We start from the raw sequence: 16,297 nt of genomic DNA on the forward strand, positions 1-16,297 counted from the left end.
CTGACCAAGAGGCCGTGGCGTTTTCAGTGCTCCAGTGCCGCTCGCCTGTAAGTTTTGCATTCAGAGCATGGCGTTCATGCGCCACTTGCACTTGGGCGCAGCTCCAAACCGCTTTTCTGAAGTTGAAGGTGTCGTCAGTGCAAATCTTCAGTATTGAAGCGGCGCGCGATTAATGGCGAATAAGAGACGCGCGCGCCTTCAACTTGGCCCATTATTTGTTCAAATGAGTCTCCGAGCGTGCGTGTGATTGGCCGGACCGAGTTTAACACCATGGGTCGTCCACCACGAGTCCACGATAACGTCGCATCGGGCTCCGGCCGACAGTCTCAAAGTCTCATGGCTTCGTATCAGCGTAGATACGTGCGTTGTGGCTGCTGCGACTGCAACGTGTGGGCGTGCCCATGGGCTGTCGGACACAAACACTGCGGATCCGGTGTGGCGGGCCTAAGCTCATTCCCCAACCTGCGCTGCCCCGCGCACCTGCTCACACCAACCAAGTTCTAGCGCCCGCACCACAGGAGCCGCCGACATGTTGACTTCGAGTCCGAGAGCCCATCGCAGTGGCGAGGCGCACCCTCTGCTCAACTCGCACGACGCCGTCCCGCTCACCCAGCAGCAGCCGACTGCGAGCACTCGCGTCAGCCGCTGGAGCGTTCTCGCCATCGCCTCGACGCTGCTCGTCGCCGCCGCAGTCTTCGGCATCTTCCACCCCGGCGCGTCCACGCTGCGGAGCGTGACTACAGTGGCGCCCGACGCCAAGTTCGACTTGTTCACGCCCATCTTCAACGCCGAAGCCCCGCCCCAGAACCTCTTCAACCACACCGACGCGCACAAGACGCTCTTGCCGCCCAAGTTCCTGGCCCCCGGCCTCGTGGGCTCGCGTCCTATCCCGACCAATGACTGGTGGGGCAACCTGATCGGCGCCACGGTCGGCGAGAAAACCGACGTCATCCAACCCGTGTGGACCAACCCGTACAGCGTGACCCCTTGCATCGCCATGGAGCCCTACGGCCTGACCATGAACTACCCGTACACGACGCGTGAGTTCGGAGGCGGCCTGACCGGAAACGGCGATGCCGAGATGTACTACCTGCACGGCCAAGTGCCCGAGTTTACCTTCTCCGCCACCGAGTTCTCCGACTCCTCGCACCCGAGCTTCGAGGTGTTCGACTGGGACGATCTGAGCGTGCAGCTCCGCTTCATGTCCCGTGAAGATGATGCGAAGAAGATCGAGGTGACTCTCGCAAGCGGCATGGCCTTCGTCACTGCTCGATACACTGAGCTGACGCCGCGGTTCCAGACGGCGTACAACATCTCGACCATCAACGGCCTGGACGCCACGGAGACCGTCAGCCTTCCTCTTACCAACAGCCGCTTCGTGCTGCAGTTCGACAACGGCGCAACCTGGACGCTGTACTTCTCTTCTCCGGTCGCGCTGCACTTTGATGGCCACTCTGTGCTCGACATGGAGCGCCCATTCACTGGCATTGCTCGTGTTGCGCTGATCCCCGATGCCTCTGCGCAAGAGCAGAACGTCTTCGACCAGACGGCGGGCTGCGTCCTCGACGGTGGCCGTGTTGAAGCCCACAATGAAGACGCCTACGCGTACGTGTGGAAGACCAGCGGCGACTGTGGAAACGGTTTGCTGCACTACGCCCAGGTCCACCACATCGACACGCTGGATCGCAGATACGCTGTGGAGGCTGAAGGCGTAGCTGCTCACTCCACGACGCGCGGACTGATGCAGGGAGTGGTGACCAAGACTGCGCCGCCCGAGTGGCGTCTTGTGGAAACGGTGGACTTCCCCGTTGACTTTTACCCGCCGCGGAAACCCGATGCCAGCGATGTCGAGTCGTACAAGATTAAGAAGACGCTCATCGCCGATATCGAGTCCGAGTGGTCGATCCCCCTGGGCCAGAGCTACTACTTCAATGGCAAGGCCGCGCAGAAGTACGCGTCGATGTGTCTGATGGCTGGAGACGCCTCCATCGTCGGCGAAGACACCACGCTGCTCCCGCACTGCATCAAGAAGTTGGAGAGCATGCTCACGCCGTTCTTGAACAACACGTGGACTAACGCGCTCAACTACGACACTATCTATCGTGGTGTGGTGAGCTCGCAGGGCTTCACGCTCCACGACGCCAACGTTGACTTTGGCAACACCATGTACAACGACCACCACTACCATTACGGCTACTGGGTGGTCACCGTCGCTATCATCAACAAGCTGGACCCGACCTGGTCGAAGCTGCCCGAGCTGAACCGCATGGCGGGCTTCTTGGTGCGCGACGTCGCCAACCCGTCGGACGCGGACCCGTACTTCCCCAAGTTCCGCAGCCTTGACTGGTATCGTGGCCACTCGTACTCGCACGGCATCACGGCGCTTGGAGATGGCAAGGACGAGGAGAGCACGTCCGAGGACATGAACTTTTACTACGGCATGGCACTGCTGGGCAAGGCCACAGGCGACGCCCACCTTGAAACGGTTGGCAAGCTTATGGTCAAGCTCAACGCCCGCGCGATCCAGACGTACTTCCTGATCGAGGACGGTAACCGCGCCCACCCGGACCGCTACCGTGACAACAAGGTCATGGGAATCCTTTTCGACAACAAGGTCACCTACGCGACGTGGTTCAGCGGCGAGAAGTACGCGATCCACGGCATTCAGATGCTCCCAGTCACGGCCGTCACCGAGTTTGTGCGCACGCACGACTTCGTCTCGCAGGAATGGGACCAGGTCCTGTCGCGCGAGCCGATCGTCCAGAACGACGAGCAGACCAACCCGTGGCTCTCGCTTCTCTACATGAACTACGCCACCGTCAACAAGGCGTTCGCGCTTGAAAAGCTGCGCAACGTCACGATGGATGACGGGCTCTCCCGCTCCTGGGCGCTGTACATTGCAGCCACCCGGCCGTAGACCAACAATTCGGCCGGCCTACTATGATATGAGGGCATTGCAACCGACGCAACTGCCTTGTAGAGTACCAAGTCGAACTACTCAGTAAATAGAAAACATATTCTTCTTCTCGGATTCAGCTTTCCCGATTTCTATTGTGATATCCATCGGTACCACAGCAATCCCCTTGTTTATTAGACATGAATTGCGTGTTAGTTTCTGATAGCACTCGGTCGTCTAGGCCAACCTTTGTACAGGAGACGCAGTGGTGGTGATTTGTGAATTTGTTTATATGACCGAGGTGTGACGGCATGCTACAATATCAGTGTCCTGAAGCTGCTCCGCTGCCAGCAGTTTTCTTAGAATTCGCACTCGTACCACGCAGACTTTCAACTGACAGTCTCCTCCATCGTATCCACCTCAAGAGCTTTCGACTTCATCGGGCCGTCACACCTCGGCCATATAAACAAATTCACAAATCACCACCACTGCGTCTCCTGTACAAAGGTTGGCCTAGACGACCGAGTGCTATCAGAAACTAACACGCAATTCATGTCTAATAAACAAGTGGATTGCTGTGGTACCGATGGATATCACAATAGAAATCGGGAAAGCTGAATCCGAGAAGAAGAATATGTTTTCTATTTACTGAGTAGTTCGACTTGGTACTCTACAAGGCAGTTGCGTCGGTTGCAATGCCCTCATATCATAGTAGGCCGGCCGAATTGTTGGTCTACGGCCGGGTGGCTGCAATGTACAGCGCCCAGGAGCGGGAGAGCCCGTCATCCATCGTGACGTTGCGCAGCTTTTCAAGCGCGAACGCCTTGTTGACGGTGGCGTAGTTCATGTAGAGAAGCGAGAGCCACGGGTTGGTCTGCTCGTCGTTCTGGACGATCGGCTCGCGCGACAGGACCTGGTCCCATTCCTGCGAGACGAAGTCGTGCGTGCGCACAAACTCGGTGACGGCCGTGACTGGGAGCATCTGAATGCCGTGGATCGCGTACTTCTCGCCGCTGAACCACGTCGCGTAGGTGACCTTGTTGTCGAAAAGGATTCCCATGACCTTGTTGTCACGGTAGCGGTCCGGGTGGGCGCGGTTACCGTCCTCGATCAGGAAGTACGTCTGGATCGCGCGGGCGTTGAGCTTGACCATGAGCTTGCCAACCGTTTCAAGGTGGGCGTCGCCTGTGGCCTTGCCCAGCAGTGCCATGCCGTAGTAAAAGTTCATGTCCTCGGACGTGCTCTCCTCGTCCTTGCCATCTCCAAGCGCCGTGATGCCGTGCGAGTACGAGTGGCCACGATACCAGTCAAGGCTGCGGAACTTGGGGAAGTACGGGTCCGCGTCCGACGGGTTGGCGACGTCGCGCACCAAGAAGCCCGCCATACGGTTCAGCTCGGGCAGCTTCGACCAGGTCGGGTCCAGCTTGTTGATGATAGCGACGGTGACCACCCAGTAGCCGTAATGGTAGTGGTGGTCGTTGTACATGGTGTTGCCAAAGTCAACGTTGGCGTCGTGGAGCGTGAAGCCCTGCGAGCTCACCACACCACGATAGATAGTGTCGTAGTTGAGCGCGTTAGTCCACGTGTTGTTCAAGAACGGCGTGAGCATGCTCTCCAACTTCTTGATGCAGTGCGGGAGCAGCGTGGTGTCTTCGCCGACGATGGAGGCGTCTCCAGCCATCAGACACATCGACGCGTACTTCTGCGCGGCCTTGCCATTGAAGTAGTAGCTCTGGCCCAGGGGGATCGACCACTCGGACTCGATATCGGCGATGAGCGTCTTCTTAATCTTGTACGACTCGACATCGCTGGCATCGGGTTTCCGCGGCGGGTAAAAGTCAACGGGGAAGTCCACCGTTTCCACAAGACGCCACTCGGGCGGCGCAGTCTTGGTCACCACTCCCTGCATCAGTCCGCGCGTCGTGGAGTGAGCAGCTACGCCTTCAGCCTCCACAGCGTATCTGCGATCCAGCGTGTCGATGTGGTGGACCTGGGCGTAGTGCAGCAAACCGTTTCCACAGTCGCCGCTGGTCTTCCACACGTACGCGTAGGCGTCTTCATTGTGGGCTTCAACACGGCCACCGTCGAGGACGCAGCCCGCCGTCTGGTCGAAGACGTTCTGCTCTTGCGCAGAGGCATCGGGGATCAGCGCAACACGAGCAATGCCAGTGAATGGGCGCTCCATGTCGAGCACAGAGTGGCCATCAAAGTGCAGCGCGACCGGAGAAGAGAAGTACAGCGTCCAGGTTGCGCCGTTGTCGAACTGCAGCACGAAGCGGCTGTTGGTAAGAGGAAGGCTGACGGTCTCCGTGGCGTCCAGGCCGTTGATGGTCGAGATGTTGTACGCCGTCTGGAACCGCGGCGTCAGCTCAGTGTATCGAGCAGTGACGAAGGCCATGCCGCTTGCGAGAGTCACCTCGATCTTCTTCGCATCATCTTCACGGGACATGAAGCGGAGCTGCACGCTCAGATCGTCCCAGTCGAACACCTCGAAGCTCGGGTGCGAGGAGTCGGAGAACTCGGTGGCGGAGAAGGTAAACTCGGGCACTTGGCCGTGCAGGTAGTACATCTCGGCATCGCCGTTTCCGGTCAGGCCGCCTCCGAATTCACGCGTCGTGTACGGGTAGTTCATGGTCAGGCCGTAGGGCTCCATGGCGATGCAAGGGGTCACGCTGTACGGGTTGGTCCACACGGGTTGGATGACGTCGGTTTTCTCGCCGACCGTGGCGCCGATCAGGTTGCCCCACCAGTCATTGGTCGGGATAGGACGCGAGCCCACGAGGCCGGGGGCCAGGAACTTGGGCGGCAAGAGCGTCTTGTGCGCGTCGGTGTGGTTGAAGAGGTTCTGGGGCGGGGCTTCGGCGTTGAAGATGGGCGTGAACAAGTCGAACTTGGCGTCGGGCGCCACTGTAGTCACGCTCCGCAGCGTGGACGCGCCGGGGTGGAAGATGCCGAAGACTGCGGCGGCGACGAGCAGCGTCGAGGCGATGGCGAGAACGCTCCAGCGGCTGACGCGAGTGCTCGCAGTCGGCTGCTGCTGGGTGAGCGGGACGGCGTCGTGCGAGTTGAGCAGAGGGTGCGCCTCGCCACTGCGATGGGCTCTCGGACTCGAAGTCAACATGTCGGCGGCTCCTGTGGTGCGGGCGCTAGAACTTGGTTGGTGTGAGCAGGTGCGCGGGGCAGCGCAGGTTGGGGAATGAGCTTAGGCCCGCCACACCGGATCCGCAGTGTTTGTGTCCGACAGCCCATGGGCACGCCCACACGTTGCAGTCGCAGCAGCCACAACGCACGTATCTACGCTGATACGAAGCCATGAGACTTTGAGACTGTCGGCCGGAGCCCGATGCGACGTTATCGTGGACTCGTGGTGGACGACCCATGGTGTTAAACTCGGTCCGGCCAATCACACGCACGCTCGGAGACTCATTTGAACAAATAATGGGCCAAGTTGAAGGCGCGCGCGTCTCTTATTCGCCATTAATCGCGCGCCGCTTCAATACTGAAGATTTGCACTGACGACACCTTCAACTTCAGAAAAGCGGTTTGGAGCTGCGCCCAAGTGCAAGTGGCGCATGAACGCCATGCTCTGAATGCAAAACTTACAGGCGAGCGGCACTGGAGCACTGAAAACGCCACGGCCTCTTGGTCAGCCCTGCATGCTCATGCCACCGGGCGGGAGCTCGCCGACGAATAGGAGCTTATCGGGACTCGTTGTCGCACCCGAAAGGAAAATGATGGCTGCCCATTACGGTGCATGCACCATGTCATGTACCCTCGCTTGTCGCTGGTGGACTGGACCAGCTCAGCGGTGTCACCGCCACCAAAAGCCCGTTACGCGAGCGCGCATGACAGCCCAACACGATGTCCGGCGTCCGCCGCAGGATCATTGTGAGCCAGCTCCACACGCCTTCAACGCGGTGTTGTCGGTGTTGAAGTTCGGGGAGCGCCAAACGACGAAGCAACAATTGACACCGGCATAGAAGAGCCCCGAATCTCGCTGGGAGAACACATCGAGAGTGCTCGATCATGATCGTCGCGTGGGGAGAGACGATCTGTGTTCGAAGGGCAGCAGCACAAGGTTGGCTTCTTTCTGATCCATTTTGGATCTTGGCGGTCGTCGTAGAGACTGTAATAGTGCTGCCACTGTCGGCCGAGCAATCGGCACCCCGAATCGAGGTCGGCCATGGGACAAGCTTTTTGGCGGACAATCGCTTACAGGTTCAGTATGGCACGACTGAGATGGCTACACACGCACGCTAGGACACCAAGGTAGAAAGGAGACATCGATGCATTGTTCATGTAATTTCTGCTAAGGGTACGGCGTTGTTTGAAGCAGCGCCGGCCCTTACTTGCCCACATCATGGTGCGGCCTCGTTGGAGCGCTCTGCGAACAAAGGTGACAGCGACTTCTCCGCGGTTGAAATCTGCTCTTTCAGCGTCGCGAACCAACTGAAGCAGTCGCGCAGGGTCGAGTCCACCACTTCTTCCACCGTGTCGGGGGCTCGGAGAATGCCTTCCGACCCCACCTTCTCGATGCCCGCGCCAGTATATTGATGCTTCCTCTCCTCCTTCTCTGGGCCTTCGAAAGGCATCACCGGCATCGTGGTCGGCTTGCCGCCAAGCAAGCCGACCACGATGCCGGTGATGCCTTTCGATTTGATACGCTTCTTCTCGTACGTGCGGGCTGCCTCCCTGAGCTCGTTCATGACATCGGACGTTGCGTTCAACGCACTGCGAGTCGCTGTGATCTCCGACTCAGTCGGAGTCTCGCACTCGGCGATCTGGTTGGCCGCGGCGCGCAACTCTGACGCCGAGTCCTTTGCAGCACGAATAGCGCCCCTCATGTAGAACTTTGACGTGTTGCCAAAGTGCAGTCCGTGCCGGCGATCGAAGTCGGCGAGGTTGCCCTTCAGAACTCCGAGGCAGTTGACTGCATCGTCCGCAGTCTGGACTAACGTCTGCTCCAGCTTGGAGAACTCTTGCTCCGTGGTAATGCGGTCGGTGGACTTGTCCATCTCGATGCGATCACGATTCGAAATGAGTTGGGACCGAGTACGGCTGCGAAAGTAATGGCTGCTCTCCTTTTTCGCGACAAGTGCGCGAGACGGAAAAACATAGTTAGCACCGCTGCTCATTACGCTGAAGGCTTTCGAAGGTGGGCTCTTAAACTGACGCCGATCCTGTCCCAACGCTTTTGACGCCCGTTAGTTGATGCTGAAGCCCCACGAAGGCTTCGGAGGTGAGAAACTCGTCCCCATAGCGACCAAAGCGAGCAACTTCAACACCCCTCGCTGTCGGTTCTCGAGCTGTGGGCTCATTTCGAAACGTGCCTCCGAGCGCACAAGTCGATACCCAAGCCAACAAGAACAAGACCAAGTCAACGCCAACTACGATCATGGGCAAGTCTACCGACCGCAACGTTACTACCGAGGAGTTCGCCAAGCTGGAGCAAGTGCTGAACCAAACCGCTGAAGACGCGTCCAACTGCCTCCGGCTGCTGAAGAAGCACCTGTCCGAGTACGACAGCCGCAATGGCAACCACTTCGTCAACACGGCGACGTCGTACATGCGAAGCGATATGCGCACTGCCAAGGACACGGCCATGGACCTGAAGCACGTGGCCCACCAGATCCACAAGAGCCACAAGCCGTCCAAGACGGAGATCTCCTCTGCTCGCAACATGATGGACGCCACGTCCAAGGCGATGGGCGTCTTGAACACGACAGCTCGCAACTACGACAAGGAGAACGGACAGTCGATGGGGGTTAAGGGCAGGATGGATGCCGCTTTTGGTGGGGACCGCCACAAGGAGAAGGACGAGCAGCACGGACTGTTTGGGGAGAAGGAGAACAAGCACAAGGAGTCTGAAGGTGGCTTCTTCGGGAAGAGCAAGGACGAAGGCGAGGGGCGCGGAGGTTTGCTCGGGAAGAGTGACCAGGAGAAGGACCAACACCGTGGAGGGTTTCTCGGCGGTGATGACAACAACGGCGGTGGCATCGTAGGGAGCACGGAGACTGTCGAGACTCTGGTGAAGAAGACTCTCCGTGACAACTTCAGCGTCAGCGCGCTGGATCACCAGATTTCGGCTGCCGAGAAGTCTCTGTCGCCGTCCATTGCGGAGCGCGCCAAGGAGGCAGTGCACGACGTGAAGGACAAGATCAAGGGGGACAAGTCGAGTCCGACCCACGAGGGGCGTCTCCACCACGAAGGCCGCCACGTCGAGCCGTAACGCGGGAACTTCTCCTGTGCTCGAGACGGGCTATGAAGGCACGGCACTCAACGTGTCGGGTCTATTGCATTTATTCATGACGAGAAGGAGAAACAATCTTGAAAGCAACTAAAGAAGAGTCATTTCTCACCTTCTCTTAGTGCTGACCGCTGTAAGCATCGATCTCACAAGCGACTTCGATTCCTTGTCAAGCGTCCGAGACTGACACGTATGTGGTGCGCGTCCACGGCTGGTCAAAGACACGTATTACGAACTTACGCGGCGACTTGCATGACGCCTTGGCACAGTTTCCACCTCGCGCAACACGACACCCATCGATCTGGAACTCGTAGTTCATTCCTGCAACCACTTGAGTGTGCAGCGACAGGATCGAGTTCGCGCAGACATTCGTTGTCGACAACGCCCTCGCCAAAACGCCACGAGTATCTGGCGTGACGGCTGCATGGGACCATCCTCCAAGCAGCAACTCGTCAGCATTCGCGACACCAAACGCTAGCAAGAGCAACGACACCAGCAGCATCTTCGAAGGAACAGTGAGGGTTGTTGACACTTTGTCATTTTCTATCAGTCTATGGTACTTTTCACATTGATGACTCGATGGCGGGTTGTGAATTGGTTTATAGACTTTATATGGCAGGGTCTGGCGTCACGCTACAATATCAGTGTGATGAAGCTGCTCCCACGTTAGTATTTGTCCTTAGAAATCGTACTCGTCATCACGCGGACTTGCAACTGACAGTTCCTCCTTCGATTCAGACTCCTCCATCGTATTCTCCTCAAGCGTTTTCGACTTCCTCGGGCCATGCTTCCACTCGCGGATATTTTCACGGAGCTTCTCGTCACTCACCAGTTGTTGGAGTGTGAGCGGCTCCCCTGTCAACGGACAGCGGTTGCCGAAATCGCGAAACCAAGCTTCTATCACTTGGCGCTCGAAGACTTGACCGTAAGGCGACCGCATCGGGTCTTTCAGCAGCTTCAGTGACACAGCACATTTGAACTCCAGGGGGATATCGCGCGACCCTGCTTTCTTTTTCTTCTTCTTGGAAGGGTCCCTTTGTTTCTTCTTGGGCTTCTCCTTGGGTGGTGAGTCTGCAGCAGGTGCTTTGGCATCCGTATCCTCTTCGGCTTCACCTTCATCCTCATCGGTTGCATCAGCGTCTTGAATCGTGATAGCATTTAGATTCGGCAAGTCCCCGAGCAGCTCGTATTCTTCCTTGCGAGACAAAGGCGTCGCTTTCTTGGCTGGGGAGGGCTTGTCTTGGAGCTTTGATGTTGGCGCTGCAGCATCGATCTGCTTTGGCGGAGATGGGGACGACGTAGACGGCAAATGCGACGCGATATCTTCCAGCATCGTGCGGATTTCGCTGTGGATGGTAAGATCTCTTGCGATAGAGCCGCGGTCGGTCTTGACCAACACTTCAGCCCCGTAGACAACCAGCATCTTCACGATTGCCACGCGAGAATGGTATGCTGCTTCGTGAAGCGCTGTCCAGCCGAGCTTGTTCGTCGCATTCTTGTTGACACCCCACTCCAGTAGCATTTTAACAGTGGGCCCATGGCCTTGACGAGCAGCCTCGGCCAGCGGGAACTGTCCCGGGAACGGACACAACGCAAACTCGGGGCATATTACATCAGGCTTGGCACCTGCACGCAAGAGCTCTTGCGCGATAGTCGCATAGCCTCGGTGGCAAGCGTCGTAGAGTGGAGTCCATCCTACTGAATTGGCCGTGTTCACGTTCGCTCCGGCGCGAATGAGTTTTATCGCCAAGGCCTCTAGACCGTAGGCGCAGGCAATGTGCAACGCTGTCCAACCGCACGAAAACGATCCGGGGCCACGGCGCGTTACTACGTTCAGGTCAGCCTTCCGCGCAGCCAGCTCCTTGAGGATGGCAATGCCAGCCTCCTGAGCTGTCATCATGTGGCAGGCAGAATGCAAAGGTGTCCAGCCGTCGTTGTTGGGCTGATGTAGCGTCGCCTTGTCCAGCACAATCTTGTCGCTGCCTACGTAGACGATCAGCTTGGCCTCGTCTTGAGTCTCGTCAACGATCACTGCTTTCTCGGTCTTGTCTGATGCTGGCTTGACCGCCTCTCCGTTCTCGAGCATGAGCTGCTGGAACTTGCCCTCGGGGTCGGGTGAGTGCACGATCAGCACCATGTTGCCGCCCTTGAAACCACGCGCTTGGTCTCGAGGGTTCTTCGGACCGACGTGGAAGTCGTACAGGCGGTACAGATCGGGGAAGCGCACGAAGCGCGGGTCTAGACCCTGCACCATGGCGTCCCCGAGGATCATGGTGCAAGCCAGCATCTGCTCGAACGAAGCCTGCGTCGACGCCGCGCCGCCCATCGCCAACTGCTTCACAAGAAGAGGAAAAACGACAAGTACGCTGCAAAAGGCGGAGTGGGAAGGTGTCCGCTCGCTCGGTAGCGACCGTTCACTCCTTGAGAATGTGGGCTACACTGTCAAAGCGAAGTCGGTTGCAATTTGGTGTCAACGGATATCTGCTTACGCTAGACGCTGGTCTCTTTACTGCGGAGCCGGGGCTGCAACGACGGACTTGAGCTCCGTGGTCTTAGTCCAGGGCTGGTAGAACACTCGCACCAGGAAGCGGGTGACTTGGTCGTGAGAGGCGCTCGAGCCCTCGACAGCGAACTCGTAGTTGGTGCCGGCCACGACCTGCGAGCGCACGGACAAGACGGAGGTCACAGTGAGGTCCGACTCGGCCAATGCGCGATCCAAAGCCGCGCGGGCCTCGGGCGTGACGGCGGCGGGGGACCATCCACCGACCATCACGGGGCCAGGCATGTCTGCAGCGTGGGGGTCCTTGCGAGGATTCCTTGATTCCGATTCCAGTTTATGTCCTGTCCTGCAAGAACAAAGGTAAAGCAAGAATAGACAAACCACGCAGCTCACGTATCAACATGTAAACCAACAGTATAGCGACAGCATGGTCGCCTACCCAGTCTTTTCTTCTACCACTTTCAATGTGAGCGCTGGGCGCCCCAATGCTTTACTGTGCGCTCGGGGCTGCCAACCACCTCCATCTCGTTCGTCATACCTTCTGTTGCCTATTCCTCCTTCTTGAACATTTTCTTGAACATGCCTCCAATACGCGACTTCCGGTGTCCGTCTTCCGTGTACAGACTGTTCCGGTTACCGTTCGCCAAACTTCCGCGCTCAGGAGGACTCATGCCCTCCGCGTGCGGCGAGGATCCACGCGGCACCGGGTTATTCATAATCGTGTCTAGCGTCGCGCGGCGTTCCGTGCGAGTGGGGTTTGCGTTGAGCGACACCGAGACGGGCACGGGCCCAAGTGAGGTCACAGTGTCCGACCGATTTTCGCGCTGCTCGCTATCTCTGGCAGTTGCACTGCACAAAATCAAACCACAACACGTTAGCTATGTCAGCACAAGTAACGCAAAATGACCGACAGTGAACTTACGAGGAGCGATGGCCAGCCATCGTTGATGATCTACGAGTAGTGTACTCGCTGCCGCGTCCGTTGTCATACGACGGCTTCGAGTCCACAGCCATCGCCCGCATGCGCTCCAACAGGTCCTCCGAGACTCCGTCGGATTCCGCTAGGTTGATGATGTCTAGCAGGACATCCTGCTGCTGCACACGAGCCTTGAGTTCTGCCGAGTAAACGGAGCGCTGCATCCGCAGATCCTCCTTCAATTCTGCCACCTGTTTCTTGTACTTCTTCATCTTCTCCTCCTGAGACTTGATTAGCGCAGCGTGGGTGCTCATGAGACGCAGGTTGGCCTTCGACTGCTGCTTATTGTGCTGGTTAAGCGCGGCGAACGATGCACCAGCAGCCGTGTAGGCATCCTTGATCTTCTTGTTTTCAGACTTCAGGTTTTCATTTTCCTGGGACAGCAGCTGAATGAGTTCACGGCCCTTCGTCACCTCCTTGCGCAGGTAGTCAATCATGCGCTCAGAGTCGTCGAGCAGCTTGCTGTCGTCCATGGACTCGCGCTCTATCCTGCTCGATCGCATACTGTTCCGGTACACCGGGGGCGCGTCGGTATCATAGATGCTGCTGTCCGCACTAGGCACAGAGGAATTCCGAACCTGGTTTAGCTCTTGCTGCAGCGACGAGTTCTCCGCTTCGATCTCCATGCGCGCGCGTTTCTCGTCCTCAAGACGGTGCTTGAGAAGCTCTACCTCGGTCTCCATTGCATCCTGCTCTTTTCGTTCAGACAGAAGTTTGTGGTACTTGCCCACTTGCTTCTTCATCTTAAGAGTGCTTTGCATTTTGATGACAGCATTCCGGAACTTTGCATACTTCTTTTCCGCGAGATACTGACGGTACGCAGTTTGGACCTTGATCGCGCTCTTCTCCTTCATCATCAAATACACACGCTGACGCGAGCGCACTCCACGCCACACACTTTGCACAATGGTGCACTTCCTGCGCTTCTCCAAGTATGATCGGCGCTGTATCCGGCAGCGTTGAAGGGCCTGAACTTTTGCGATCATTGTGCGGACCTTCTTAATCTTTCGTCTCGCCATCCACCGGCGCGCAGTCTGCTGGATCACAATTGCTTGGTCATGCACGAAAGTGGTGCGCCTGTGCTCCAGGAACTCAAGCACGTCCTTGCCGAAGTAGACCAGGCTCTTACCTACCACGAACGTTGGTGTCCTGGAGTGTTCACTGCCGTCTTGCGTTCGGGCAAAGTCATCTCCACTAAGTAGTTCCTTCGCAAGCTGTTCGCAAGCCTCAGTGACAGTTGTGGATGCTGCAGCGATAGTAGCACCCTTCTTGCTTCGCATCATCACAAATCGGCGCAAGAACTTTTCGTGAGCCATCTTGTTGGGGAATGCGGCGCGTGTGATACGGATGGCCTCAACGACACCGGCGCAGCGAAGCTGGTTCACAACCGCATCGATCTCGTAGACACTCGGGCTCTTTTGCGAGTTGGGTTTAATGCAACGTACATAGTGCACCTCAGTGCTGGAAATGTCACTCATCAACAGCGACAACTGTGCTTTGAATTTGTAGCTCACGGTCTCTTGCATGAAGGTTGACGTTTTCCGTCCGACAGTACTGCGTCGTCCCGACTCCATCATGGTTGCCGCACGGACAGCCAGATCCGCGTCTGTCATGAATGCTGTGTTGTTGTCGTCGCCGAATACCATCGACAGCAAGCCATTTGAGCTCGTACCAAGCAGCTCCAGTAGATCAGTCTGCAACGAGTCCTTGTTCTTCTCGACAAAGCCTTCCGCGTCGTATGTCACGGGGCCCGCATAGTGGTGCAGCATGAAGTGCGTCTGACTGAGGCGTGCTCGCTCAAGACGTGGATGTGACTCGCGCAGTGACACAAGCTTCGATACAAATGACAAATCACTTCCCATGGGGCGCACACATTCTTCGTTCAGCAGTGCCATCACGCCCATCGAGTTCTCCAGTAGATCCAACATGTCTTGGTTGTCGCGGTACTTCACGAATTCCCAGGCAACGCCCTCTTGCTGGTACTCCTCCTGAACCGTCTTAAACACATCCATCGTGAACTTCTGCTGCAGTTTTTCGTTCGCAAAGTTAATGCAGAACTGCTCGAAGCTGTTGTGTTCGAACGACTCGAAGCCGAAGATATCCAGCAGGTCGATATGCAAGTATGACGGCGTCGAAGCGCCTCTGTCCGCCGAGTTCGAGATACTGTGGTTCACGCGTCGCACCAAGTAGCCAAATACTCGCGCATAGATCTCCTTCGCTAAAGCGTCACGATTGTTGCCGGCATGCAGAGCTGACAGCGGGACGCAGTACACCTCCTGGCGCGCCTTGACGGTACGGCTGCAGAGCTGCTTGCTCAACGCGGTCACTTCCACACCCAGCAGCTTCGCGCACTGCTCGATTTCCATCTTCTGCTGTTCAATCTGCTCCGCAGTGACAGGGGCAGAAGTCGCTGACGCATTCAACGAAGCAACCGCCTGGCTGGCATCGTCCTTGTTTGACTCCAAAGGAACAAAGTCGAGCTGGCCCAGACGCAAGATACCGCAGAGAGCACTGAAGAGCTGGTTCTGCTCCTCGTCGCTGAGCCCAATGGTACTCAGCGCATCACGAGTGACCTGGTACCGTTCAAGGTCCGTCTGGCCGTCCAGAATGAGTTTCTCGTCCTGCAGGTACCTGAACTCGCTCGCGGACGAGTCATCACTGAAGCCAAAGATATCCTCCTTGGCGCTCACAAGTTGGTAGAAGATGTGGTAGTTGCGTTCGCCCGCTGCCTGCGCCACCACGCGCGACTTCTCGAGCAAATAGTGCCGACACTCGGCACCTACAAGACAGAGCTCGTTATTGAACTGCAGCTGCGTGAATTTTCCGAAGCGACTCGAGTTGTCGTTGCGGATGGTCTTGGCGTTTCCGAAGGCTTCCAGCAGCGGGTTGCTCTTGAGCACCTTCTCCACCACAATCGTCTCTCCGCTCTCCGTGGGGTGCAGGCGCTTGGCCATGCCCATGGAGATGCTGGCCAGATGCTCCATCATAATCTTGACCGTCTCGGTCTTGCCCGCGCCGGACTCGCCGCTCACCAAGATGCTCTGCGGCATGCGGTGCTGCTTCATGTGGTGGAAGGCCTCGGCGCTCGTTGCGTACACGTGGGGCGGCATCTCGTCCCACGGCGTCTGCGTGTACTGGTCGCGCAGCTCCTCCGAGTAGAGTTTCTTGAGCCACTGGTACGGGTTCACGGCCACCACGATCTTGCCCGTGTACGTGTACGGCTCCTGGGCGTAGAAGCGCTCGCGCACGTTGTACACGATCGCGGGTTCGTGTAGGTGGCCCAGCGCGCACATATCCTCGGCGCCGATGCTGCCGTTGTTTTCCTCGCCCGCCAAGTTCTGCAGCGGCAGCGAGTCGGGCATCCCGTCGTCGTTCAGGTCCACGGTGCGCTCCTCCGCGGGCTCGTCTTGCTCCTGCTCGCGGGCCACGCGCACGCGGAAGACCTTGCCACTCGCGTCCACGGACAAGACTGTGGCCGGCACCCACACGAGCTTCTCGTCCGGGATGAAGACGCGGATGCCCTCCATGATGCGGAAAAGGAGTGATAGTACGTCGGAGAAACGAGCTGCAGTGCGGACTGAAGGTGGGGGAGCCCGTGCGTGGCGTCGAGCAACCGCGATCAGTTTGGGGAGGGTAAAGACCGGTCTATGCACAATGAACCTATGTTTTGTATTGGCG

General features: G+C 57.6%; 7 protein-coding genes across 7 annotated transcripts; 2 read left to right on the top strand and 5 right to left on the bottom strand.

Moving 5' to 3' along the window:
• Positions 1 to 529: 529 nt before the first annotated feature.
• On the top strand, positions 530 to 2,917 carry KRP23_5565 (Ascus wall endo-1,3(4)-beta-glucanase; the record flags this gene model as incomplete). Its single annotated transcript, XM_067890647.1, has 1 exon — positions 530 to 2,917. One exon carries the CDS (start codon positions 530 to 532, stop codon positions 2,915 to 2,917), a length of 2,388 nt encoding a protein of 795 aa, XP_067747177.1.
• Positions 2,918 to 3,629: 712 nt separating this feature from the next.
• On the bottom strand, positions 3,630 to 6,017 carry KRP23_5566 (Ascus wall endo-1,3(4)-beta-glucanase; the record flags this gene model as incomplete). Its single annotated transcript, XM_067890648.1, has 1 exon — positions 3,630 to 6,017. The coding sequence occupies one exon, from the start codon at positions 6,015 to 6,017 to the stop codon at positions 3,630 to 3,632; it is 2,388 nt and encodes a 795-aa protein (XP_067747178.1).
• Positions 6,018 to 7,254: 1,237 nt separating this feature from the next.
• On the bottom strand, positions 7,255 to 7,911 carry KRP23_5567 (uncharacterized protein; the record flags this gene model as incomplete). Its single annotated transcript, XM_067890649.1, has 1 exon — positions 7,255 to 7,911. One exon carries the CDS (start codon positions 7,909 to 7,911, stop codon positions 7,255 to 7,257), a length of 657 nt encoding a protein of 218 aa, XP_067747179.1.
• A 380-nt stretch (positions 7,912 to 8,291) lies between these two features.
• KRP23_5568 (uncharacterized protein) lies at positions 8,292 to 9,125 on the top strand (the record flags this gene model as incomplete). Its single annotated transcript, XM_067890650.1, has 1 exon — positions 8,292 to 9,125. The coding sequence occupies one exon, from the start codon at positions 8,292 to 8,294 to the stop codon at positions 9,123 to 9,125; it is 834 nt and encodes a 277-aa protein (XP_067747180.1).
• A 697-nt stretch (positions 9,126 to 9,822) lies between these two features.
• Positions 9,823 to 11,469, bottom strand: KRP23_5569 (Homeobox protein Wariai; the record flags this gene model as incomplete). The annotated part of the gene is made up of 1 exon (XM_067890652.1): positions 9,823 to 11,469. The coding sequence occupies one exon, from the start codon at positions 11,467 to 11,469 to the stop codon at positions 9,823 to 9,825; it is 1,647 nt and encodes a 548-aa protein (XP_067747181.1).
• A 180-nt stretch (positions 11,470 to 11,649) lies between these two features.
• Positions 11,650 to 11,928, bottom strand: KRP23_5570 (Cystatin-like cysteine protease inhibitor EPIC4; the record flags this gene model as incomplete). Its single annotated transcript, XM_067890653.1, has 1 exon — positions 11,650 to 11,928. The coding sequence occupies one exon, from the start codon at positions 11,926 to 11,928 to the stop codon at positions 11,650 to 11,652; it is 279 nt and encodes a 92-aa protein (XP_067747182.1).
• A 263-nt stretch (positions 11,929 to 12,191) lies between these two features.
• Positions 12,192 to 16,146, bottom strand: KRP23_5571 (Unconventional myosin-Va; the record flags this gene model as incomplete). The annotated part of the gene is made up of 2 exons (XM_067890654.1): positions 12,192 to 12,492; positions 12,566 to 16,146. The coding sequence occupies 2 exons, from the start codon at positions 16,144 to 16,146 to the stop codon at positions 12,192 to 12,194; spliced, it is 3,882 nt and encodes a 1,293-aa protein (XP_067747183.1).
• Positions 16,147 to 16,297: the final 151 nt, after the last annotated feature.

The sequence above is a fragment of the Phytophthora ramorum genome, assembly GCF_020800215.1.
Source record: "Phytophthora ramorum isolate Pr-102 chromosome Unknown Phyram_PR-102_s0004, whole genome shotgun sequence".
Classification (NCBI taxonomy): Eukaryota; Oomycota; class Peronosporomycetes; order Peronosporales; family Peronosporaceae; genus Phytophthora; species Phytophthora ramorum.